The 26,018-nt window shown below is 38.7% G+C and overlaps 2 protein-coding genes across 8 annotated transcripts in view; one reads left to right on the plus strand and one right to left on the minus strand.

The window, feature by feature from the left end:
- STRN3 (striatin 3) overlaps window positions 1-9,386 on the minus strand; it is a 56,485-nt gene extending 47,099 nt beyond the window's left edge. The window contains exon 1 of one of the 3 annotated variants that reach the window (XM_042895261.1): window positions 8,960-9,386. In XM_042895261.1, the coding sequence (XP_042751195.1) occupies window positions 8,960-9,274 (315 nt within the window). In that variant the 5' untranslated portion in view covers window positions 9,275-9,386. The remainder of the gene's footprint in view (window positions 1-8,959) is intronic. The other 2 variants (XM_042894813.1, XM_042895183.1) reach the window with 2 other exon arrangements.
- Window positions 8,683-24,227, plus strand: AP4S1 (adaptor related protein complex 4 subunit sigma 1). Of its 5 annotated transcripts, none has more exons than XM_042862315.1 (8): window positions 8,683-8,813; window positions 13,676-13,827; window positions 13,905-14,129; window positions 15,597-15,806; window positions 17,205-17,291; window positions 18,091-18,159; window positions 20,565-20,576; window positions 23,817-24,227. In XM_042862315.1, the coding sequence occupies exons 4-8, from the start codon at window positions 15,669-15,671 to the stop codon at window positions 23,943-23,945; spliced, it is 435 nt and encodes a 144-aa protein (XP_042718249.1). In that variant the 5' UTR covers window positions 8,683-8,813; window positions 13,676-13,827; window positions 13,905-14,129; window positions 15,597-15,668; the 3' UTR covers window positions 23,946-24,227. The 5 variants fall into 5 exon arrangements, with proteins under 5 accessions (XP_042718249.1, XP_042718198.1, XP_042718124.1 ...); XM_042862264.1 differs by lacking the exon at window positions 8,683-8,813 and adding an exon at window positions 9,513-9,612; XM_042862190.1 differs by lacking the exon at window positions 8,683-8,813 and adding an exon at window positions 9,666-9,777.
- The last annotated feature ends 1,791 nt before the right edge of the window (window positions 24,228-26,018 follow it).

Here is a 26,018-nt window from a genome sequence, read left to right on the forward strand (position 1 = left end):
CTGGGATGCAGTTTCTCATTCTGTCACTGTCATTTGTACTTTCTGCATATCTCCTAAAAGCGTAAGTCCCACCTTACAAAAAAAAAAAAAAAAAAAAAAAAAAAAAAGTACAAATCTCATCATTGCTGGCTAAAAAGAAAAGCAATCCTGCTGAAAAACTGCAGGGCTTTTTTTTTTTTTTAATATATCTAAGATCGAAATAATGTTTTCTTTCCATGAAAGCCACCACTACAACTAGTAAGACTAATTATACACCAATGGTAACATCAAAAGAAAATATTTGCTAAAATTAAAGACATCTGTGCTGTCAACATCATTATACTGGTAGATTATTAAAATGAAGTTACATTGTTAAGTTATGCTGTTAGTAATTAACTGCCACATTTAGAGGTTCATTAGACACCTAACACTAAATAAAACTAAGATCATGCTCTAACTCTTAGTTGTAGTAAAACAGCACACAGATCAAAACAAAGCTGCACACCTGGTAGCATAGCAGGCATTTACCATCACCAGACAGGGGAAAAGGGAGAGAAAATGCCACAGTGGCAAGCATCCTAAGGGACGCACACCTCCTTTTCCAAAACCAGGAATATCCACTTTTTACATTTAGAAATATGGAATGGGAAATTAACATCTACAACAGATCCAACACAATGAGCTAAACTAACTTGTTCTAGTCATTAGCACTCATGCCACTGCTCATGAATGTGTTCAGTAACACATTCCCTGGGAAGACTGAAAACAAAAAAACTCCACAATTTCAGGTGTCAGAATATGAGAAGCCATCTACACATACACAAAAGGATACAATACCACTGAGACTGAAGAGCTTTGCATTGTAAAGTCAACATCAACATTGATTACATTTAAATCTATTGCTGTCAATTTAATTGGGAAAAAAATTATGAAATACAAAGTTAAAATGCTTCTATACAATATATATGTAGTATAACACATTTTATGAGAGGTACCATAGAAAGTTGAGGAGGAACAGGTATTTTGCAGCTCATAAATGTTAATCCTGCCTCATGGCACAGAACAGTGCCAATGCTCACTAATTTACACCACTTATCAGAGAGGGAGCAGCCAGTAGCCTTGCCTTCTGCCAACTCAACTGTATAAAGCTCGCTAAAGCTATGAAACAGAACCAGACTTGTAAAACTTGCAGATGTGTTTACATTTTCTCCTTGAATGCTTCCAAATGTTGAGTATGACTCATGAGTTTGGTCACTACAATTTCATTTATTTGAGATCACAGAACAAAACAAGCATATACCAAAAACCCAAACAAATAAATCACTCTTATCTTGGAAGTAAGCTTTTCCAGTTTAGCTACTCTTGAAGTGTCAACAGTTCAAAAGAGTCTAGTCTAACTTACTAGGGCTTATTCTTTACTTTCTCATAGTGCATTATATGAAATATAAGCAAAAGCTGTGTGGTGGCAACCCTAGCATCAAGCAAAAGATCGTAGTATTACTCTGGGAAGATTTAATTTTGAGATTGTTTTACAGACAAAAATCACAGCTTTGAGTTGATTACTGAAACTGAGCATTTTCTACCATGTAACACTGGCAAAGCTTTTTTTTTTTTTTTAAATAGTGCTGCATGATCATCAGGACCAGATGTGCTACCAGTCAAGGAGTGAGCATAGCTCGGGAAAATACAACCAACTTAGGAGAATGAAAGAAACTTTACTGCAAGTGACAGATTTCGAAAAAGGGAGATAATCAGGAAGCACTTCATGTGTCTGAAATTCCTTAAGTTCCTTCTCTACTTCAGAATCAAATTTGAGTTAGCACCGAAGAACCACAGTATTTCAGAATGCATAGAGCACAAACAAGGACATAAACATGCACAAGCCCTTCAAAAAGGACAGGAATACACGTATCCCTCAGTAACATTAAGTAGAATTTAACCCAGAAATATATACTTTATCCTCAATTTCTAACAGATTAATGCTATTCAGCTATTTCATAAAATATTATAATGGCAAACAAAAAAAGGCCCTACAGACTGCCTGAACTCATGGTGGAGATTCAGGAATGGTCCCAAAGAAGAGCCAACTTTGCAAGTGGCTGCTAATACACGTTGGAGTTGCACAGATGAAGCAGAAGGTATCAACAAACAGCAAATGCCATTGAGCCACTGTTTAGAATAATTCAAGAACAGCTGGAGTGCCGGAATCCAACAGATATGCAAACAAAGTTGTACACATGTCCTGAAGATTTGTTAAATCCCTTCTCATCAATTAGAAAAGACAAAAAGACATTGTTATCACTTCCACTAGCTTCTTAAATGACAAAGCGATGAAGAAACATAACCCTATCTCAACACATACTTTCAGCATGTAAGAAACAACCAGGTACCAGGTACCTCACAAAAAAAACAAAAAAAAACAAAAAAAAAACAAAAAAACCTCAAACTAAGATTTCTTACATGGTCATTAAATATGCAATGGCAGTGAAATTTTAAGTAATTCTCCCCCAAGAAGTCTTCTGTGCCTTGTCTAAAACAAGGTTCCGTGTAAAAGAAAAATTCATCAGAGTAACTGAATGAAATAACAGTTACGTGCTCCACTGCTGAAGTGTGATTTTATCCCAAATAGTTATAAAAGAGTAATGATCACATAGTAAAAATAATTTCGATACCCAGTGCTGACAGGATTACTTGGTATTCCAGGAAAAAAAAACTAGTCAACTGCTATGCAGCTTGACACCTTCATCAAGACCCCACAGCCATCCAGGTATTTCTTATTCTACCTCTGCATGGTTGCATAGATAGCTTAGCATCCTAATTCTTCCGTTATGTTCACCTGCCTGTAGGAGGTGAATCTTGCAATAAGAATTATACAGAAAGTTAAAGATACAGATAAATTCCTTAAAAAAAATGTTATGGGAAGGATTAGACAAACAGAAGAGTAAAAACGTTAACATTTAAGCCTAAAAAAACCCCCAAAGTACTTTAGAGCTACAAATGATATTCCAATTTCTTAATGAACAAAATGGAATATTAATAATATATCCATATTGGCAGGACAAAATCTTAATTCTTATCTTGAACTATTTCAAGAGATCTCCTCATTTCAAACTTGTCTAAATATCTTCCTCATGCTATAGAATAGTTACCTTTTAATTAAAAATCATACCATCTCTGTATAGTTAACTCATACACAAAAGGAAGCAGCTCTGAAAGGTTTTCCTTTCGAAGTCTTGCCAAGGAGCCTATGAAGAAGGCAGGATGTACTCCAGACACAGAAAAGCAGGCTTTCAGCTTCACACAGAGGCACCTGAAGCTCTCCCAGGGGCTATCTGCCTCTAACTCTGACTGAACAGCTTCTGGAAAGCCACACTTCTCTCTACCCAAAATATACAGAATTCTCAAGTCAAGGAAAAAGAGACTAAATAGCAAAAGGGACTGGAATTCCACAACATACATGGCTGCTCTCACTATCAGCTTAGAGAAATGATTAATGAATGAAAGTTTCTAGTTCTTGAACTTATGTACACTACAGTGAAAAAAATGCATTACAAAACAAAGTTTAAGTGTTTGTACAGTAAAGTGTAAGAGTAAACAACCTGTATTTACATAAAGAGGTACTTCAGCACTCATGCTTCAGCAAATGCCTTAATGACTGGCACAAATAGAAGCCAGACATTCCCAAAGCACGTGTTACTTGCATACCTCACAGCATTTACAAGTACTCCCAAGTAAGAACGTGGATTGACTTTTTGCAACTTATTTCATTGCACTTTCCACCAGTGTTGTTTAAATATTTTTAAGGAGTGTTTTAATAGGTAAGTTTTACTTCAGATTACATTCTGTGATTATCTGTAAGATGCCATAAAATAGTTTGTCAGTTACATATCTTTTCCAACAGAAATTCGTTGGGATGCAACTGATAAACACGCAGGCAATCGAAATACACTGTGCATTTTGCTACAGTAGCATCTGTGTTTCGTATCATCTGCAACCTTTGTGTGTTCAATCACATTTAATGCTCTCAAATCTCCATCCAGATTGTTATTTAAGAAAAAAAAAAAAAAACAACCAAAAACTGCACTGCAGGTGTATTTTAAAAACAATAAAAACAAAACATATCAAGAGAGATTTTAGAGGTCAAAAGAATAAAGAATGGCTCTCTCTAGTCATACCAACAGCCCAGGATACCACTTTTAATCCCAGTCAAACAGGCAGCTCCATGGGAATAGAAGACAGACAGAAGAATAAGCATCAAAAAATATTGCCAATCTCCAGTAAAAGCAGCAGCACCTCTGAGTACCGGCACCCTAGGACTTCTCTTCCACGACCTCACCTAAACACTTTTTGACCAAAGAACACTTCAGCAGCAACAATCTCACTCTACATAAAGGGCTACCAAAAAGCTGCCTTTTTTTTAATACTTTGGATTTTGTACCACACTTCCTTGATGTAAGCTGAGGCGCAATGATTCTTTCTTCATAATGTGAAAATAACAACCATTCTGCAACCCTCATCACTTATTTCACTTCCAATTTATCATTAAGGAAACACGCTTGCAAAAAGCAAGGTGATGTCTATGCTACCTGAATAACCACCCCTTCAAGAACAAAATACTCCTAACATTTCCATTCTATTGCTCAACTAAGTAACAAAAGCAAAACCAGGTTCAATGCAGACTAGTGTTTCAGCAATTGCTCACTGCTATGATTTGTAAATGCTTTGAAAGATGCAAACACAGCACATACTCTGAAAACTTTCTCATCTAGTTCACCATATTTAAACATTTACGTATGCTTACATGTCTACAATCATATCTAAAGGGCCTAATCATAAAATTCCTTTAATGATCTGAATTCTACCCCCCAGAAAAAAAAAAAAAAAAAAAAGCCACATTCAAGGATAACCTTTTCATTAAATATATGCTAAAAATACATAACATTAAATAATAGAATGCTCCTGTAATATCAATAAATAGTTGGGGGAAAAAAAAAAGAAAAAAAAACTCTTGTAAAATTAGATGAACTAGGAACCAAATGTTACTGATGCTGTCACTTTATATTACGGAAAATGCACTAACAAACATACCAATTTTTAGCACTTGAGTTAGAAGAATAGAAGGATGCATGTTGAGCATACTGAAATTGGACACATTCTGAGAATTGATGTTCCTTATTCTCACTGTTAAAAACCACCTGGAAGTAGCAACTGCTAAGTTTCCCTCAATGTATCTTAGCATGATTTTAAAGCACAGATACTACCATCTTCTAGTTCAGAAGTTTGAAGAAAGTGCCCAATTAACCTAATTAACAACTAAGATCTGGACGCCATTTAAGTGTCTCAGCCTTCAAGCTTACAAAGAAAGTGAAATTGCCTGGTTTTCCTGGGTACCTGAAAAGTTGCAGAATGATCCTATGAAACTCCTCCTTGGTACAATATTGTTACTTTCCATAAGTTTCTGTAGTGCAACTCCAAAGTACTTTCCCTATAATTTTTGATTATTTTTTTTAATGCAACTATGAAGCCACCTACATATTCAATACAAAACTTGTTTCCTTTAGGAGGTAACACCCAACCACAATGGTTTGCTTTAACTCCTCTAAGCATGTTAGACAAACTTATTAGACAACATGAACTGCATGTATCTCAGTATAACAACAACCCAACATGAAGGTCATTACACTCACAGATTGAAATTTCAGCTGTGATTGCACAATATTGTTATACTGAGAATCATCCTCTTTTTAGTTTGCAGAACAGATTCAGCCTATTCAAGAGCTCAAAATACCAAGCGAGGCCAGATATTTCCTTCCTATGCAACAGTGAGGAAACACTAATAAAGTTACTGTGGCAGTCAGTATTGTAAGTGAAGGGAAAAGTACACTACAGTTTAAATACTAAAATCCAAGTATTTGACTTTTCTATACTTGATGCTGACTGGCACACAGATTTGGAAATAATTAGTGTTCATCACCGACGAAGGCAGAATAGCCATATACCTGAACAATTTAAGAAAACAGTGAAAAACTAATAACATGTGAGGTTCAGAGTCTGACACACACATGGACTAGTATGCTGGTACAGAACTTCTTCAGATCCTAAGGACCAAAGCTCAGTTATTATAGCTGTGGCATAAACTTCAAGATGATGAAGCAACTTGCAATTGAAATTAATTCTAAAGATATGTCCCATACACAAGTACCATAAGGGATCAAAAAGTTCACTACAAGATCCAAGAACGAAAAACAAACAAAAGCTTATGGCAGACCGTATGCCCATCTGCCTTGCCCCCATTTGTAAAGAGGGCTCTTACTTTTCACCTAAATCATGCAGGGGAAAACAAACAGAGGTGGGAAAATCACTCAATAGTTCCCATAAGTTTAATACTCTGGAGAAAAATCTCATTCATTGGAAAAATCTTCAGTTCAGAACAGGAAAATAAAATGACAAAGTTTTGCTAAGTCATTTGGTTTTCCACATACTTTTCATAAAGTATCACTTGTGAAGTTATCAAGTTAACTTAGGAAGGAACCTTTAATTACTAAAGAAGGAAGAAACTACCTGCACGGGTGACAGCTGCACCTAAGAAATTTAATTCTCATGCTTCTTGCTTCCATATTAATTGCTACTGTCATGCTACCAAATTTTTTTCCTATTCAGCTCAGGAAGCTGCATTCACAGATGAACAACAATCACAGTGGCTTCAAAGGGCAAAACAGTTGTTTGGGGTTCAAGATGTCAGGGCTTTATTAGTCACAGAATAAACTGTGACTTTATTACTTGAGTTGCAAGACCAATAAGTAATTATATGCTATAAACATACACACACGTACATACAAAACCATAGGACTGGTTTCCATACACGTCTTCCAAAAATATTCTCAACACAGTTTCGTATTGAACTTAATCACTATAAAGGTTGATATCTAATGTGCAAAGAGAACACACTCTCCCTGCCTCATTCCTAACTGCATTTCTATCCTGGGCTTCTGAAGTTAGCAAAAAAAAAAAAACATTCTCCTCATGCATACACACTTGGCAGTGAGCATGCCTCCTGCTTCCCATGAGCTAATACACACACACACACACACACACACACACACACAGAGTGAAGCAACACATACAAAGCCAGGGTCAGAACTAGGATGGCAGATTAAGAAATAAGCAAATGAAACACTGTGGCTGTGGATGACAAATGACAGTTACAAAAAAAAAAAAAAAAAAAAAAAAAAAGCAGACTTGGCAGAAACACATCACAGTATCTAGAGGGCACATAAGTTCAAACCAGTACTTTCCAGACAGAGTTTTCAACATCTCAGAATTGAGCTTCACATTTATAGAATGAGGTACTTCACTGTGAAGTCACAAGCCTATACATAAAACAAGTACTTCAAGATGGCCTTACTTGCTAATGAACACCACTAAGTGATCTATTTACCCTATGAACACAGTACTACACTACTTTGACACTACAGAAAATATGAGAACCAGTCCATTGCTTTCTACTGAAAATGCCTACCCATGTTCACCACACTGATTTTAGGAACAGCTGTTCTGTACGGTTTAAAACAGTAAAACACACAGTAAGTGAAATAAATAGCAAAATCTCTTTGTTTTCTTTTTGGGGGGAAAGAGTGTGATGTTTTCTTTTGCTTTGTTTTCTTTTATTCTATCTTAATTACAGCTGTAACAATAACAACAACAAGAACCCAGCAAATTAGACACTTCTTTACAAGTTTAGTATAAGAGTTGAGAAATCCTGAATCGTCCAGGCTTAGGTAGAGATCTCTCTTCTTCAGTCTAAAGGTGTGTGTATATATATATCACAAACACTGGCTGCTGCTAAAGCATGTTATCACAACCTGTAGTTACAGTGCAATTCCATGGAATGCTGCTTCAAGACCGCAAGCATTCATCCAATGCTTAAATCATAACAAGAAATACTCTTTTTGAACAATTAAACTGTTTTCACAGGATAAAAAAGTACACACTACTCATACACAAATGCCTCAAATTAAGCAGATTTCATTCAGATCTTTCAGATAAGTTTGTGATGTGTGGTTTTATTTTACATGCACACATAATTATGATAGATCTTTTCCATTATGAAAAGCAAGCATTTATGGTGAGAGATCTATACTGGAACTCAAACACTTGCTCCCTGCCCTCTAGAGTTGTTCAATTTTTGCTCTTGACACAAAGTTTGTACTTGTAGGACGAGTACACTGCAGACCCATCAGCTCCTCACTATTCTTCAGCAGTTGCTTCTCCCACGCGAGGTCTCCCAAGAAACGAAGAAGGAAAGAGAGCATGTGTTGGACCCGTATCCAACGTGAACACCCGGTCAAGTCCGTCGCTTGAAGGTTTTCCCGACCCCGCTTAGCTTTCTCCCACCTCGGCCGGCACTGCCACCTCCCCGCTACCCCGAAGGGGCCGCTCGCTCAGCTCCGAGGAAGCAGCAGCCTTCCATGCCCGCGGGCCGCGGCTTTCCCAAAGCAGCACCCAGGGCTGAGCAGGGCCCGGCTCCCCGAGTCATCGTGCTCGGGGAGGGCACGGCAGCCATCAGGACGCTCCGGGCCCTACCTCGCGCGACCGGACAGCGCGGTCAGCGGCCGCCCGCCCTCCTCCGGCGTTCCGCGGCGCCCGCGACGCAAACGCGGCCCCCGAGGCCCGCGGAGCTGGGTTGGCTCCGGAGCCAGCAGCCCAGGCGGGCGCCATGCTAAAAACCAAAATGGCTGCCCCAGGGAAGAGAGCCCAGCTCAGGCCGTGAGGGGCTGCGCCTCTGCCAGCCCCGTCGCCCGACGACATCGCTTCGCCCGCCGGACCTCGCTCAGGTACCGCCCCCGTCCCCGGCGACCGGTCCGGCCTCAGAGAGCCGCCGGCCCCGCTCTCCCGGGCAGCCCCGCTCCCGCCGCCCGCGCGCGGCCCTGAGCACCCCGGGCCGATTCCTGCCCCGCGCGGAGCCCGCCCCGGCCCGTACCTGCAGCTCGGCCCGTTCCACCTCCCAGTGCGCCCGCTCCATCTCGAAGCGAGCCCACTCGTGCTGGATGTAGTGCAGGATCCCCGGGATGGTGTAGTGCTGCGGCCGGGACAGCTCGGCAGGGCCCGCCGCCTCCTGCCCGCCCGGGGCCGCGGGGCCCTGCGGCTGCTGCTGCCCTCCGCCGCCGGCTCCGGCCCCCGCGCAGCCCCCGCCCGGCTGCAGGTTTACGTTGCCTCCGCTCTGCGGCGGGGGCTGCTGCGGCCTCGGCGCGGCCGCCATCCCGCCGCCTCCTCCGGCTCCAGGGTGCTCGTCCATTGTCTGCGGGGAGCCCTCCTTCTCGTCCCGCGGCGGGAGCCTGGAACAGGGGCCGGGGAGGGGACGAGCGGCGCCGCCTGGGACGGGTGGGAGGAGGCGGGCCGGGTACGGGGAGGCGGGGGGCCGCGCCGAGCGGTATCCGGGTGTCAGAGCAGCGCCGAGCCGCCGCCAGCCGCCATTACAGCCTCCCGGCCGTCGGCCCACCCACCCGCGCCGGGCGGGGAGGGGAAGGGGGAGCGGCGCGGCGCGCGAGGCCTGCCGGGAAGTCGCTCCCCTCTCCCCTCCGCTTCTTCCTCCCGGCCCGTCGAGGCGACGAAGCGCGCGTGCGCCTGTGGGAGGTGAGCGCCGTACCCGGGGGCGGGGGAGCGCGTCCTTCCCGCCGTCGCCGCCGGTGCGGGCGCGTGGCGAGGCGAGGCGCTTGCGGGGGGGCTTGTGAGGCCTCTCCCGTTGCGCTTCGCGGGGCAGTGCTCAGGGCTCCGGGAGGCGTTCGGTTTGCTTCACAAGTAGGTGATTCTAGAATAGATTGGCTAAGCGTATTCTGGTGGTGCCCCATCTTAACTGTATTGTAACGAAGGTCGTCTTCGTGGTGTAGTGTTTGAGGGGTTTGTGTAATGTTTTTCCTCCGTGATGGGAAGAGCCAGCTGAGCAGTAACCGCACGAGGGTGCTTTCGCGAGTGACAGGCGCGTCGTTAGCAGCTGCGGGCTCGGTGTGCCACGGCAGCTGAACCCGGGCTGGTGGCACCGCATGTATGTAGTGCCACCTCCTCTGCTGCACTGCACAGCTCCGAAGTGCAGCGCTTCCGAGTGACCACCACATCCTGTTGGATCTGTAGGCCGCCTCTTCTCGCGTAACAGGGGGATTTGGTTTTGCTTCCCTATAAATACGTGTATGCTGTATTTATGGGCAGGGACATGGACAGTGTCCTTAACGGGCTCATTCTTGACAGTGCTGTAATTGTCTTAAGTGCTGGAAAATAAATCCCGCTTGTCCCAGTGCTGGCGTTTCCTCTCTGCTGACCTCTCCTCAGGTGCACGTTGCTGTTTCAGTTGTTTTACCAGTTCCTATCCGACTTTTCTCCATTAAGTCATTTCCTACCATCATTTCCTCAGTCCTCCCTTTTCCACACTGATCAGCCTGTCTAAATCCAACTCTTCCACCTCAGCAGATCTTTTCATTGTCCCCTGACAGTATCAAATCATTACCAAAAACTGCACCTTACCTCATAGCCAGCTTAGCCCTTTGTTTTATTCCAGCCCTTGAGATGTCCCTCATTGCTGAATACCTTGGAGTTGCTGCACTTTAGCTTCAGTACTATATTCAGAAAGCATTCTGACAACCACATTGCAAAGGAAAACTTTTTTACAGCTTCCTTCCTCCTTGGCTTCCCTAGACCAGTGAGGTTGCTTTTCTTAAAATTCCTGATCTTGAAGTTAAATATGGTGATTTATTTCAAAGCTACGTTGACAAAGTTGTTTCATTTCTGGGTGGATAATAATGTGAACACTAAGACCCAGAATACAAAAATGGTTACTCTTATTGATATGACTTTTGTTAAAACCTTGTCCACAGTCAGAACAAAAATAGAACATAGATATCAATTGTATGAACTGTCTTCATTTGCTACATGGCTTTTCACAATGAATTCGTAGCTGGGAAGTTGAGCAGACCAATGTATACCTCAAAAATGTTTGCCCACCTGCTTTCCCCTCTGCTTGCACTTCTATCACTTGGCTATTTTTAATTCCAAATTAACCTATTTTGTTTTACATTTAGTACAGGCAAAACACAATTAAAACCTGTGTCCAGACAATCAACTCATTTATAGAATTAGTGCAGTGAATTATTGACTTGCAGTTCTGTTTAATTCTTGTCAAAACAAATATATAAAAATATAGCCACGTGTTTCTTGCTTGCTAGATTTGATCTCTTAAATATGCTTTAAGTCAGAGTTCTAAAGTGTTGGAGAACTTTGATGTAGCACAATAACTTCTACATCTGTGAATGTTGACTAGAGAGGTTTTAATTTGACAGAAATCTAATCTGAATGAGAACTCTGTTGCCTGAGGTTTCAAACTGGGGTTCTGTTTCTTTTTTATAATCTATGTGTCAGAGTATGTATGTACAGATATTGGTGAAATCTTGGTCAAAATAAGCTACTGGAGATGTAATTAAAATTGTTTAAAATGTGTTTTCTATTACTGCATATGAGATCTGCTGGTCTGGCCACACTGGAGATGTAAGACCTCCTTTTATCCACAGAACAGGTATTGCAGGCTTGGCCTCTCTAAGAGGTCTCAGCAAGTATCTGAAAAGACACGTAGAGGGGTGTGACTCATCAACAGGGACAGTCTGCACTACGGTGCCTCACAAGGTTACGCTGCTTAGTAAGCTGGCATCCTGGAAGCACATCCTTCACAGCTTCCATTATGGTGTTTTGAAGCAAACTGGGTGGATTTGAGTTTGAGTACAAAACTGGAGTTATGTATACAAACACGTGAGAAAAATGAGCCTGCTTAGTGGCAGAAAAATCCAGCGTCATCTCACTTTGTGAGCTGGGGGTTGTTGAATCTTCAGCTTATCTATTGGTGTAGAATGAGTTAAAGTTATGGTGTAGGTCATCAACAACTACATACTGCATCAGTCTGCTGCAGTAAGTCACAAGCACCAATCATGATTCCAGTTTTTTCTCACAGATATTTATCTGCAAGAGATACTTTAATGAGGGTGAGATCTAATACAGTGTATAACAATGCATGTATATCACAGGAGTTATGCTGAGCGTGGTTTATGTGTATGCCAAATTAGCCATACAGAAGAAACCTCTTGTGGACGAAGTAGACAAGCCACTCTGTGGCTCACACTTCAGTACTTTGGAAGGAAAGACCACAATTTCAAGATGTTTTATGTCTTCTCTGTATGGTATTTTTGTGGGTTTGGATTTTGTTTGTTTCTCAGAGTCTCCATGATGTTACAGTGCATCACAGGTACTTGTAGATACAGAAGCAGATACTGTAGGCTATTCTGGACACAATTTCAAATGCATGGCTAACCCTGACAGGGAGAGCTGGGCTTGACAGGCCATCGGGGATCTGTGTAGTCCCCTCCAGTCTTCTATTCTTGAGCCCATTTGTGATGCAGATAGTTGTCCGCTGACCTGGAATGAGGCTGCCTATTCATTCCTGACAAACAGCCTTCAGATAGCAACATCTTTTCATAACTAAAATGAGCAAAATAATGGCAGCAGTATGAAAGGCTCACATCTTGTCACCAATTCTCTTGAAGCACTCGATTCTGTAAGCAGAAAGGCATAGTAATTCATATTGGATTTGAGCATATATGCACTCACACATGCAGGCACGCACGTGAGAATGCACAGAAAAGCATGTAGGAGTTGCATTGGAAGAAACAGAACTGTCTTTGTAAGTAGTGCTTGTTGGACATAAAATCTAGTTCCTGAAATACATGGAACTTGATGGAACAATGGGACATTCTCCACTCATCAACGTGCACAGCTGTGCATACTGTTACATAATATATATATATATATTTCTATATATATATATATATGTAATTTGACATGTAAATCAGATAGGAAATGTATTCCAGGATTTCTGCAGAAGACTGTGTGCTCTTACTGCCGTTTGTGTGAGAAAAAAATAATGTTAGAAGCTGTGCTTGAGGCTGGCAACAAAATACTTAGCGAAATAACAGGTGATACTGCAGGCCTCTCCTCTGCAGATGTTAATCACCTACTCTAATACTGTGAATGATGTCTGTCTTTTATGACAGGTGACACATTTGACTGCTACTGTGGCTCTGCCTCTGTTACAGCATAATTCATTCATATTTCTATAATGATTCTGGGTAAGAGCATTTGTAAGGATTTACAAAAATAATAATTTGAGTCTGAAGTATTTTTGCAGGTAAAATAGTACAGGCCTTATGAAAGAATAAGCAGATACATTAGTCATAACACCAGAAAGGGATTAAGCACGTAGGAAGATTAGGTTAACAAAAGAATAATTAGGATTAGGGGCAATCCTGCAATAGGATACATGTACATCAATTCATAAGGGTTTTTTTTTCTGTTAGATATTCGTTAGTGGTAACTTAGAATACACCAGCTCTCTTCAAGGACAGGGCTGATTCATCTCACTGGCATACTTTTCTTTTTTTATTCCTCTGAGTATTTAGGCATCTCTTCTTACTGCTCCTCTGTAAATTAAGGCAGCAATAGGAAAAAATAGGGTCATACACGAAATGCAGAGAAGATTATATAGGAGTTGCCTTCTCATTTTATCATAAATGTCAGCCTGAAATGCCACCTGACAGTGAAGATTCCTTAATACACTTCCATCTGGGCCTTTTGTGTCTCAGTTGCCTCATTTGTTCTTTCTCAGAGAATTGTTTCCACTCCCTGAAGAATGCAAAGCCTGGACAAGCAGTGTGCACTTCAGCAGCGCTTACTGACATCCCTGACTCATCCGTCTGAGGGAACCAACAAGAGGGCACTTCTCTTCTTGACATAAAGAGTCTTCACTCTGTCTAGGAGGTGAGAAAACAGACCGCCAGGGTTGCAAGCAGACTCTGTTGTCATCTGTATTGATTCTGGACTCTTGTTCCCTGCAGGTGTCCTACGCAAGAGCAGATAAAAAAGGAATTTTCAGACTAAGAGGGATAAAAGCTTTCTTGCAGATGTATGGTAGTGCAAAGGAAGAGCTCTCCTTGATAGTTGATGCATCCTCTGGTATTTTCTCTTATCTACTCTTCCATTTCAAATATATTACCTGTGTAAATAGCTGTGTGTAGAGGACAGTAAAGGGAAGAAGAGGATTAAAGTTATCATCTCTAACTGTAAGTCACAATTAAAGCAATTTTTTTCTCCAAGGGCAGTATGTCTGAAAGAAAAGAATCCAGTCAAAGAATTTTTTTCAAAATATTTTTGGTGAAGATTTCTTTAAGGCAATATTGCTCCTCCCAGGCCGCTTTTCTGAAGTAGGTCTGTACGAAGCTGTGTATCAGTGGCAGGATTTTTTCCTTTTATTGTTGACTGACTTTTGTGGGTTTGGTGTATGATTTTTTTCTCAACATATGGCGTTTTAAAACATTTCTAACCAAGGATAAGAAATGCCTCTACGATATCTTCTAATCACTTTTGGTAAAAGTGATACATATTTGAGAATAAGTTTTATTTATTTAATTAGCTCTTACAGTTACAATCCTAGTGTTTCCTCTGGTTTCATTTTCCTTACTGACAATGCTTCTGAAACTGTAGATAACATAAAGTTATCACTATTCACTTCGTTAAGAAACAAATTGTCATCATCATGTAGATGCATTTAATATAGAAATCTAAACTTCTTTGTTTAGGGAGTAAACCACAGCATGAAGTGATCATTTTCTTCAAATAGCAGCAATGTTAACAGAGATGGCTTTTCTTTCAGAAAATAACTAGGTGGATAGTATTAATCAGAAGTAAGCAGTAATTGATGTCAGCACAGTATGTTGGGACTTTTCCTATCTCTACCATATAAAATAGATAGATATCTATAGATACAGATATATATCTATAGGTATCTATTTTATCTATAGATAAAATAGATTTTCTATTTTTTCCCTTTTCTCCAAGATACATGGTTTTTACACAGCTGCATTGTACTCTTCTCTGTTCTCAGGAGTTCTGAGATGTTAGGAAAGGGTATTTGCATTATAACTTCTAAAGCACCAGGCAAGAAGCAAGTCTTTAAAACTGGAATGAAGAAATAACTTTTGCAGTAGCTGCTGTTGTGCCAATGTGTATGCTTCAAGAACACAAGGGCCAATAAATCCTTGATCCAAGGAGAGTCAGACAGAAAATGTTACAGTAACCATTTTGTAGCATTGAAGAAAATAATAAAAAACCTCATTTAAAAAAAAAATAATAATATATATATATGCAGCTTACCTTTTTCTGCCTGCTTTCAATAATATGAAAAAAATGCCTGTTTTTGTATGGTAAGCAAACTCTGTGTTCTTTTTGATAGTATTTTTCATTGAACTTTGTATTTGGCATATTTATTGTCCATGTCTGTGCTTCAGTAACATTGTATTAATGTTGGATTGGATTAATACTTATTTAGAGATTAAGCTATTTTAAGTGATTAACACTAACAGATTTCTCCTTAGAAATTTCTCCTAAGCCCCATGTGTAGTTTTTGTAAATTGCAGAGCCTACCTTTCCTTTCCTTTCCTTCCTTTCCTTTCAGTGCCAGTCTTTCTTGAACATCTTTTATAACTCCTATGCTTACTGATTTTTTTTTTTTTCCTTCTCTCTCCTCACAGAAATAATCTTATAAATTCCTACATCCTATAGATTCCTACATTCAAATTGACTGCTGAACTCAACAAAAAAAAATGATAAAATTTTTTCTTATGGTGAACAAACAAGGTCAAACTAGGCTCTCCAGGTATTATGAGCATATAGAAATTCATAAGCGGACAATGTTGGAAGCTGAAGTAATCAAAAACTGTCTCTCTCGTTCAAAGGATCAAGTAAGTTTTTTAATTCCCTAGTTGTTTTATTGCACATAAGTAATTCCAGAAACACGGCAGTTTTCTTTGTAGGTCATTATTTCATTTGTACCCACGAAGAACAAAAATGTTTCTCCATAGTGTTCATGTAGATGAGCTGTTATTCTGTACTGAATAAATGCTTCTGTGGAGCTTATAATGATTTTGGAGTTTTCTGTATCACTGTCACAGAAGAGACTTCCTTTGCTTGAAAGAGTTCAGAAGTCCAGGAATAATTTATTTTTTCCTGTTATTGCTTCTCTAGTAGTGATCTATAGATAGACCCTAGTCTTCTTTGCCAAGAAGGGTGGAGGTATAGCATGGACAGCTCCAATTTTAAACAAAAAACTTGTTAGAGAAGATTCCAAATCACGTACTACCTAAAACATAGGGTTTTTGAGTTTTTTTTAAAACATATTTTTCAGCCATCTTGGGCCAAAAAAATCATTTTTAGGCTTTTATTTCTTTTTTCTTTTTCTTTTATTTTCAAAGTTTTTAAACATTGTGCATGAAAGTGAGAAAACTCAGCTTTTGGAATTTCTGTTAGATTGCTCTTGAGATTTTCATGGCTCACATAATTGAGCTGTTGGTTCTTTAAGAAAAGTACCAAAATTAGCAAAAAAATTCAAGATCCATTTGGTGAGAAATGTGACTGTGAGTGCTTTTTTTTTTTAATTTGTGTTCTGAATTCAGCTTATTTTTCATTAATTGTGTGTCTTGGAACAGTGGTCTTAACACATTTAATTCTAGGAAAAAAAATCATACAAAAAACCCATATAAACTGCAGATTCACAGAATTAATAGCAACTGAAGAAATTAACCTCCTCCACCCTGCTTGCAAGAGCATGTCAAAATAGAAACTAAACCAGAAGAATTAACAGCATGCTGCCATTTCAAGGACTGAGCAAAATTTTAGGAGAAGGTTATTTGTAAAGCTGTGTGTAACAGCACCATCTACCGGCTCCTGACTGGCGGTGAACCGCAAGTGGATTTTTCCCTTGTATTTGACTATCTAGTACATTTAGTATTTATAAGATTGACCATTCTTAAATATGAAAATGATCTTCAGTTGCCTCTTTTGTAAGTGCTTCTAATTGAAAATTTAGAGGGAATAGTGACTGCCCTTGCATTAAAACCCTGAACAAATTCTTTCAGTTCTACATGTTCCAGTTTATCCATATAAGAAGCGATACTAAGTTTTCTGTCAATAGATGAAAGGTTTAATTTCAAAGTTAACCCCCAAACTTATATTAAATCAAAATTACCTGTTGGACACTGGGAAAACCATTTGTTTTTATGTGCTTTATATGAAGGAAAGATTAATAATGTTTCAAGCTTAACTGGCAGCTACTAAGTTTGACAAGTTCTGCTTTTGCCTAGTGCTCTTTCATTGAGTATAAGGACTTTAAGTTGGTATACCGACAGTATGCAGCCCTTTTCGTAGTCGTTGGAATCAATGAGACAGAGGTAAGAAATTATATGTAATCAAAGACAAGAACTCAAGCTTTTTTTCCAGTATGGAATTTGCAGTATATATTAGAGAGCTTCAATTAGACATGACAAAAAGTATGTACTTCTTGTAAATAGAAGGTTCCAAGGAGTCCTTATAGTGGCCTTCTGGTACCTGAAGGGGGCCTCCAGGAAAGCTGGGGAGGGACTTTTTATAAGGGCAGGTAGCAACAAGACAAGGGGAAATGGCTTTAAACTGGAAGATTAAACTGGTAGATTTAGACTAGATATTAGGAAGAAATTCTTTTCCGTGACCAGTGCTGAAACACTGGAGAGAGGTTGTGGATGCCCCCTCCCTGGAAGCATTCAAAGCCAGGCTGGATGGGTCTTTGAGCAACCCAATCTAGTAGGAGGAGTCTCTGCCTATAGCAGGGGGGTTGGAACTGGATGATCTTAAAGAACCTTCCAATCTATTCTGTGATTCTATAAATTTAAAATTGTGGGGTGAGGTTTGTTAACAAATATCAGCATCGCAGGCAGCTCAGTTGTCTCCTGTGTAGTGAATTCCCAGCTGCTCCCTGTTTTCAGCTTCCTTGGACAAAGGAAGAAAATCCATACGTTACCTAGAAAGATGCTATTCTATTTTTAAAACAAAAGGAAAAAAAAAAGTATCTGACTGAAAATTACTAAGTACTGTTACTTAATAAGCCTTGAGGACTGAGTCTGAACTGAAGTGTTCACAGTGATTTACAGTTCTTGAAAATCAATTTTAAGCTTACACCTGAAGACATTAATTTTATTTATAACTTACTTTCAGAATGAGATGGCAGTATATGAACTAATTCATAATTTTGTGGAGGTTCTGGACAAATACTTCAGCAGAGTGGTGAGTGAGACTTTGAATCTACTGTGATATATTTCTTCTTCAATGCTCTAGAGAATGTCTTTTCAGGGGAAGAAAAGAATTTATTTTTTTTTAATATTCATATATCACTGTGAAAACAGCAGCATGATGTTACTACTGTTAAAAAAAAAAAAAAAGAAGAAGAAAAAAAATTAAGAGTATTAGTTGATTTTTCAGACAAGTAAAAGCATGCATGGTCTATTTATCATCAGACAAGGAATACCAGAAATGTTTCTGATAGGAAAGCATGTTCTTATATGCTTATACTCAGGGATTTCTTTAGCTCATTGCTCTCAAAATAGCCATTGGCATTTTATATTCCAAAAGGGTTTTTTTTGTTGTTTTTTCTTTTTTTAAAGTAGTTTAGGACTATGTTCCTGCATCGTTACAAAAGCAGTTGTACCAGATAGCCTCTGTAGAATGATGGCACAAGAACATTCTGGCTCTTGAGATTTCATTTGCTCTGTCCCTCTAATTTTGTTCAGTGAGAGTAATGACAGCTCCCTACTTAATGCTTACCCTGTCTTCATCACGACTTCAGTAGGAACACAGTCCTAAACTGCTATTAATTACAGTTCCGGCACTATTTAATACAGAATGTGTAATAATCTCATTTTAAACAAATTTGAGTTGAATAATATTTAAGCATAATTTTAGATTGGCTTTATGAAAGTGTGGTGGATACAATTTCCTCCATAGTCCATCAGTCTGAGAGTATTACATTGGTAATTACAAGAGAGCATCACACAATGTTTATGGTGCTTATGTAGTAGATCCAAAGTAGACGTGGCAGATCTTCCTGTATGAATTCAAGGGCATGACTGAAAAAGTCTCCTAAACTCTTCACCATTTAAAGAGTTTCCATGCCATTCTTTGTGTTCTATTTTCAACTGCATATAACATGGTAGAACACTGAAGAACGTGGCCATAATTCTAGTTAGGGTTTCTGTCAGTAACCACAGAGCAAAAAAAACATTTAAGTTTGTACAGTTATGGATTAATGTTTAGGATTTGCATGATTTTAGAGGACCAAATTATGACAACAATGGAAACAAAACTCTGGAAAAGGAAATAACATCTGTTCTCTAGAATGACACTTCATCTATTATTTTTTAGGTTTGTGAGTATCAAATATTTTCACACTTTGTTTTTGTCTGATGCAGTTTACAGAGCTTGAATTAAAATATAAGCACAAATATTAACATAATTAACTGTGGGTGCTATGATATGTAATTCTGAATCACCTTTGCTTCCATTATAGCTGCTCAGGAAGAACCATGCATACTGTTTAGAATACACACTCCAATGTTTTCAACTGTTTTTTAATACTAAGTTCAAACTGATTAGACTTCTTAAAATAGAGTTTTGTGATGAATAAAAATCTCTAACCGAAGCATGGCAAGGTTACTCAGTGCAGACCAGTCTGATTTAGAGCATCCTTGGACCACAGAAGAAGTTGTACTTCTATCAGTGAAAACTAACTAAAATTCCAGGGCTAGTCTGTGAATGGTGGAATCCATACCAACAAATATAGTAAATTCCCTTAGTAGCAGATAAAAATATTCTGTGGGAACATTTTTCTTTCATTGGAGACTGGGGAAGTTCAACTCTAAGTGTGCGGGATCTGAGGCTGTGACTAATTGTTTCTAAATTTAAACATTTAGCTGAAGCACCCAAGTTAGATGTCTGGTCATCCTATGCTCCCATTACAGGGACAGACAAACAAGTATCTCTAGAAAGTGAGTCATGTCTCAAGTTTGCTGAGACAACTGCTGAAGATACCCATCTCATGTGCTGAGTGTAGAGAGACCACAAGGGCTGCTAGCCAGACACTTCACTTAATGAAGTTGGTTGGGCTGAAGCAATAGCTGTACATGGTAGGGGTCCAGTGCATAGAGTTGCTGTCTGTCCTAATGTGTGCTGCACAGCTGCCACCACCATGGGTATACACTCGTGTTTTTATAAAAATTATAAACTTTGCATTGCCATCTTGTTTTTGCAGAGGAAGAAAGATTATAGGGCTGAAGATGCCATAAGCAGAGGTGCTGTTTTTTTGCCTATTCTCTGCGACAGCACTGCATATATATATTTTCACTTGTGAGTGACTTTAATGGGTTGGTTTTTTCTTTTTTTTTTTTTTTTTTTTTTTTTTTTTTTAAAGTACAATTTTCAGAAGCTTAGCTTTTGTTAGAGGTAGGTAATACATCAAATGCAGAGGAACAGCACAGCAAAGAGCACAGAACTGGGCAGTCCATAGACGGATATTAATCAGCCTAATTTTTTTAATCTCTATTTTGAAGACTTTATCATCTGAAGGGATATGTAACGTTCAATGACTATGAGATGAAAATCAGACCGTGATTAATGTTTATCTCTCTTTCTTTCAGAGTGAATTAGATGTATCCTTTTTGGTATCAGAAAGCCATTTGTTTACCTCTTTTTGGTGTATATTCTAGCAGTCAATGATACACTTGAGTTTACCTTGGATGAAAATAGGTAACATTTGTGCTTTTTTTGTTTTGTGTGTGTTTGTTTTTTGGTTTTGTTTTTAATTAAGTAGTTTTGTTAGTTGAATAAACAAGTTGTCCCAGTGATGCTTCTTCCTAATGCGTTAATATCACTATATAAGCCTCTCTTTCATGTACTAAATAAGTGGGTGGAATTTCAAGTAGCTCTAAAACCACAGCTTAGGTAGCATAGGAGCTACTTTCCTGGTGTGATTATCACAAACGATAAAAATGGAAGTGTTATTGCAGCAGCTTTGTGGGGAACAACTTGCTGCTAAGTGTGAAAGTTTTACAAAATTACAAAAAGCTGACTTTTGTGTTGCTTGGACTGGTGAAGCAGTGCTTACTTGAACACATAAGTAACATGTAAGAAGAAACATATTTACATTCTCCTTGTGGGAGAAAGAAGGAGCATTCTCTAGAACCAAGTATTTGAAGAATGTTGCTTAGATCCAAAAAAGAACATTACATTCCATTGCAGCTAGCTGCTTCTTCCAGGATAGAAAAAAAGCTTTGATACAGGGAATACTTTATGTGAGTCAAGTGTATTCTTCTGTCCACTTTTAGAACATGGCACACATAATTAAAAAATTGAATTATGAATTTATATTGACAATTTTTAAGGAAACAAGTTAGTAAACTGTAAAATAAGTGGATGAAATAGAAACTCACATGGATTAGCTTAAAATTGTTCATTAAGGAAAAGTTTCTCTCTAGGGTCGTAATGTTAGGGAATGTGCTCACAGAAGATCAGCCACCTTGCAGACTTTCAGAGAATTTATCCCAGAGTATCAACTGCTGTTAAGATAGGCTAGAAATTACCTAAAGCAAACATCTGAAAAGATAAAATGACAATACATGGTATTGCTTGAATCTAGATTAAGAGAAGAAAAAAAAAAACCAAAAACAGCAGCTTCAACTAACGTTTAGATGAATGAAGATGAAAGTGAATGATCCAGACAGAAATCAAAGTTCTTTAATACTGTATATTCAGTAGCAAAGCACATACACTATAATCTATACAGATTTTGTTTGTGCTCCTGGGTGTGGTACCTGATCACAAGGTGTTGGTTGTACTTTGTAATGTCTTGAGCTTGTACACACCCTCAGTTACTTGCCTGGAATATCCTGAGATATCTTAAAATGTTTCTATATGACTTGAATGAGCATTTTTCCCTCCCTTCTTCCCCACTTCACTATTTGCCTCTAAGTTGTCTCAGGGAAGGAGACACAGGATTATGTCACATTTATCTCCTTTTAGTATGTGTGCCACATAAAAACTCCTAGTGAGACTAAAAAGTACTGTTAAGGTATTTCATAATGGCAGCTCTTGGAGTTACCAATAGCCAGCAGAATTTTTAAATACCAATTTTAGTAGGTGCCATTACCTCTACTGCCAATCTAATGGCCAAAACTGTACTTACTATTCTTACAGGAAGCAGGACTATAAATGAAAAGCTCTGGGTGATGTACATGTCAGTACACACCATATATAGCTTTTCCTGTTGCCAGCTGCTCAAACTGGCTTGCTCTGGTGATTTTCAGCTGGGTGTGGATCTGTGACTTCAGGGCTTTAAACCCTGAAATTTGGGGTGAATTGCCAAACAAGTGACAGGTGGAGAGGATGAGTGTTGCTGAAAATCAGAGACATCTCTCACTGGGCAGGGCAGGCAGACTTGAATGGCTAAGCAGTGTTTTATGTCAAGATGTAACAGCAGAGAAGAGTCATAAGTCTTACAGGAAGGGGAAAAAAGCCAAGATTATTCACCATGCAAGTCTGACTGTTTGCCAAGAACAGCATGGTAAAGTGAGGTGTGAACACAACTGAAGAAGGAAGCCTATGTTTGGTTGAGAGGAGGGGGTGAGTGATGCCACTCTGGGGGAACTGTAGTGTTGTTATCACTGAAGTTAGTAGACTGCAAAAATTAAAAGCCAGCAGGAGTTAGCTTTATTGCCTGTTGAAACTTGAATGGAATGTTATCTAGCTTTGTGAACAGATCCTCCCTGCCCTATGTAGGTCAGTGTCACAGTTGATCAAAACAGGAATAGAACAACTCTCCCTAAAAATTCTCACATCACAGTAATAAGGAAGCCATAACTAATCAGAATAAAACATTTGTGAGAAGATCAATTTGCGTGAAAAGTGGAATATAGGAAAAAAAAATTTAAGTCTTCACTCTGCCAAGGAAAGCAAAAAAAGACCACAAAAACCTTTGGCTCTGAAACTGAAATTGTTCATGTTTTAAGGACAGTACTGTTCCTCAGTATTGAAAGGCTTGAGTCTGATATTTAGAAGCAACTTTGCCTACAGTCAAATTCAGAAAGAGGTCCGGAATTTAAATACAACCTAAAATTAAGTTAGGTGGTTAAATTTGCCAAATTGGAAGCTATTTGATGAACCACGGATGTATTAAAGCACAATCACTTTTTGAGACAGATGGTAAGTAACATTAAGGAAACGAATATCCATTGTTATGGATAAATTTCAGATAACATGAAGGTATGCATTCAGTTTCAGATTATCTTCCTTTACTTGAATGTTAGATTGTAAATATCTTTCAAAAAGTGTGTGAATTAATTACAAGCCATTTACTTTTAGCCTTCTTCAAGATTTATTACTAGATTAATGCATTAACTTTTTGAATCACATTACTCTTAAGAAGCTATTTTCAAGAAAACTAAAAAACGTCAACAATTCATGGCAAGGAAAATTATACTTGAGAATCAGATTTTAAGAATTTAGGAATTCAAATTGTTTGATTAGTTTGATTAGAAGAAATACAGGACATTGGCATCTTCACATTCAAATCATTATCCCTTGATAACATTTGATATTTATGCAATAAATGGTTCTCAGGCCAACAGTAAAATTAATCACCAGCGTCTACATTCAAGTTTACTTTTCTTTTACTTCTATGTTGTAACACTGCAAGATGTAACCCTAACCCTAGTACCAACTTCAGATATCTCCAATGCTGGCCCATGAAAAGCATTGGCTGACCTGTCTCCTTACAAATAGACAAATAACTAGCACACTTTAATACCTACTCTTTAAATTTTTCTTTTTTTAGATTTTTCTCTGAATTTTTTTTTAATGTAGTTCAAAATATACTTAACTTGTAACGTTTCTAGATCATGTTCAATTTGGACAGAGTGCACATCATACTGGATGAAATGGTGCTAAATGGCTGCATTGTGGAAACAAACCCCAGCAGAATTCTTGCGCCGCTGTTTGTGCTCGACAAAGTGGTGGAGAGCTAGGAAGATGCAAGACTGACTGAAGCATTTAACAAAAGATGGTGAAATCCTCAAAAGCATACCAACAAGCAATCCTCTCATTTTGCAAGACCAACTCGTGCAATATTTAAATCAGCTGAAAAATATTTCCTGCTTCTCCTGTACCCTGAAAAAGACATAGAACCACAAAGTGGAAGCTTTATTTTCAGACTTGCTAAGGACACAGCAGAAGCCTTCTAGAAAAAGAAACTCCTCAAGAATTGTTTTTCCTTTCAAACAAACTAAGAATAAAGCAATGGAAACTTACTTGTGACTGTGTAGGTATTGCTCTGAATCACGCAGCATTCTGCCAGACCTGAAAGACAGAAAATATGGAAAAACAATTTCAAACTAACTTTCAGTGACACTTCTTAAAACAACAATATGGTTTTTTATTTTCATTCGTATGTACACTGTGTGTAAAAGTTCGGTAACTTTTATGACCATCTTTAAACTAGATTCAGCCTTAGTCAAAAAGCTGGTTGTCTTGACCACAGAGATCCTCTGATTTTGGTTACAAAATACATTTAAATAACATAAGTGTAGATGTATGTAAGATTCCTACATGCTGTGTTAAGTTGTAACTAGAAGTTACACTTAAATATTATAACATTAATAAACTAAGTAAAATCAAAAGGTTTGATATTTTATAATACACATTTGCTTCATAAATCACACAGCATCTTTTTCATTTTGGAACACCACTGTTAAGTGTTTTGTTTTCTCCCCTATTATTCCCATCCATCATGATTAAAGTCTATAGAAGATGATCAAGAAGAAACATGCACATCTCTCAAAACATTTATGTAACAAATCAAGTCTGCAGTAGGAAGTAGCTTACAGTAACTTCTAATCACAAGGCATACAAAATATCCGTTTGCATCCAAGTACTACATTCCTTAAATCACTGAAGTCACTAATTACTTTAATTTACCTTTCTAGAACAAAGTTATCAGGTTCCTTCTTTGTGACGCCCAAGCCAGTTCTAGGTGCAACAGAAAGAGTACTGTGAGAGCACTGTGTTTGAAAGCACGTTGACAGCTGCAGAACGGTAAGCTGCAGAATTAAATTGTACAGAAAACAAGGCCTGGTGAAGTGTAGTGGAGAAGAAGCGTTTACAGCCTACAACTTCCAAGTTCTCTTCCTACCAGTCAGGAAACCTCAGCATCCTGAGAAACAGGTGGCATTCAAACTTCTCAAACTGAAGACAACACAGAGTATAGGCATTTCTTGCAAACTATCACATAAACTTCCAATTAAGGTTAGTATGTTGATCTCTAATTATACATACAGTGCCAGCAGACTGCAGCCTAGTCCTGTATCTCAGCAGGTTGCCAACATAAATATTCTTCTCAATTCAAGACAATGCTACAATTAAATACATTTTAAAAATACATACAGAACTATTTCCTTTAATTGACAATGAAAATACTTAACAGTGATGAAAGCAGAAAACCCACAAAGTATCCATCCATAAAGAACTAACTATATGGGGAAAACTTGCTAGGTTCAGCATGAAATCCAAATTCTAATACCTGATCCTTAGGCCAGTATTTGAGGCAGAATCTTTCGGCAAGCCTTTCCTCAGGAGTTCAAGCAAGAACAACTACCAAAGAGAGCTGGCACAGAACAAAACATACCATGCAGACAGATAGAACTAAAGTTTTTCTTTTTTGAAAAGTGAGCATTAAAATATGTTTAAAAGACACATTACTTTAAATGACATCTTATTTGCTTTGCCTTGCCATGAGCTGCTTTCTGCCAATAAACATCTCACCACATGACAAAACCAAGATAGGCGCTCCACCTCAAGTAAAGCAGAACCTGCCACACCATGGGAACCAGTTTTCATTCCAATGTAATAAGGAATTAAAATCTCAGACCATGGGCCCACTGAAAAGCACCAAACCCTGCCACATGCAAACTTATCACTGCCAGTTGCACTGTGTAATGTTGAGAGTTGAGTACACAGATGAGTTAATGACATCAACTATTGCCTTGGATTTCTTTTAAACCATGACAAAAGTATGGCCTCTTCTTCAAAACACATACATAGAT

The sequence above is a fragment of the Lagopus leucura genome, unplaced genomic scaffold (assembly GCF_019238085.1).
Source record: "Lagopus leucura isolate 7727_CA_CO unplaced genomic scaffold, USGS_WTPT01 Super-Scaffold_1, whole genome shotgun sequence".
Taxonomy (NCBI): Eukaryota; Metazoa; Chordata; class Aves; order Galliformes; family Phasianidae; genus Lagopus; species Lagopus leucura.

Coding starts and splice junctions, on each gene's coding strand:
- AP4S1 (XM_042862315.1), top strand. CDS start 15,669: ATGATAAAATTTTTTCTTATGGTGAACAAACAAGGTCAAACTAGGCTC. Junction 15,807..17,204: donor TCTCTCGTTCAAAGGATCAA/GTAAGTTTTTTA, acceptor GCTTTTGCCTAG/TGCTCTTTCATTGAGTATAA. Junction 17,292..18,090: donor TTGGAATCAATGAGACAGAG/GTAAGAAATTAT, acceptor ACTTACTTTCAG/AATGAGATGGCAGTATATGA.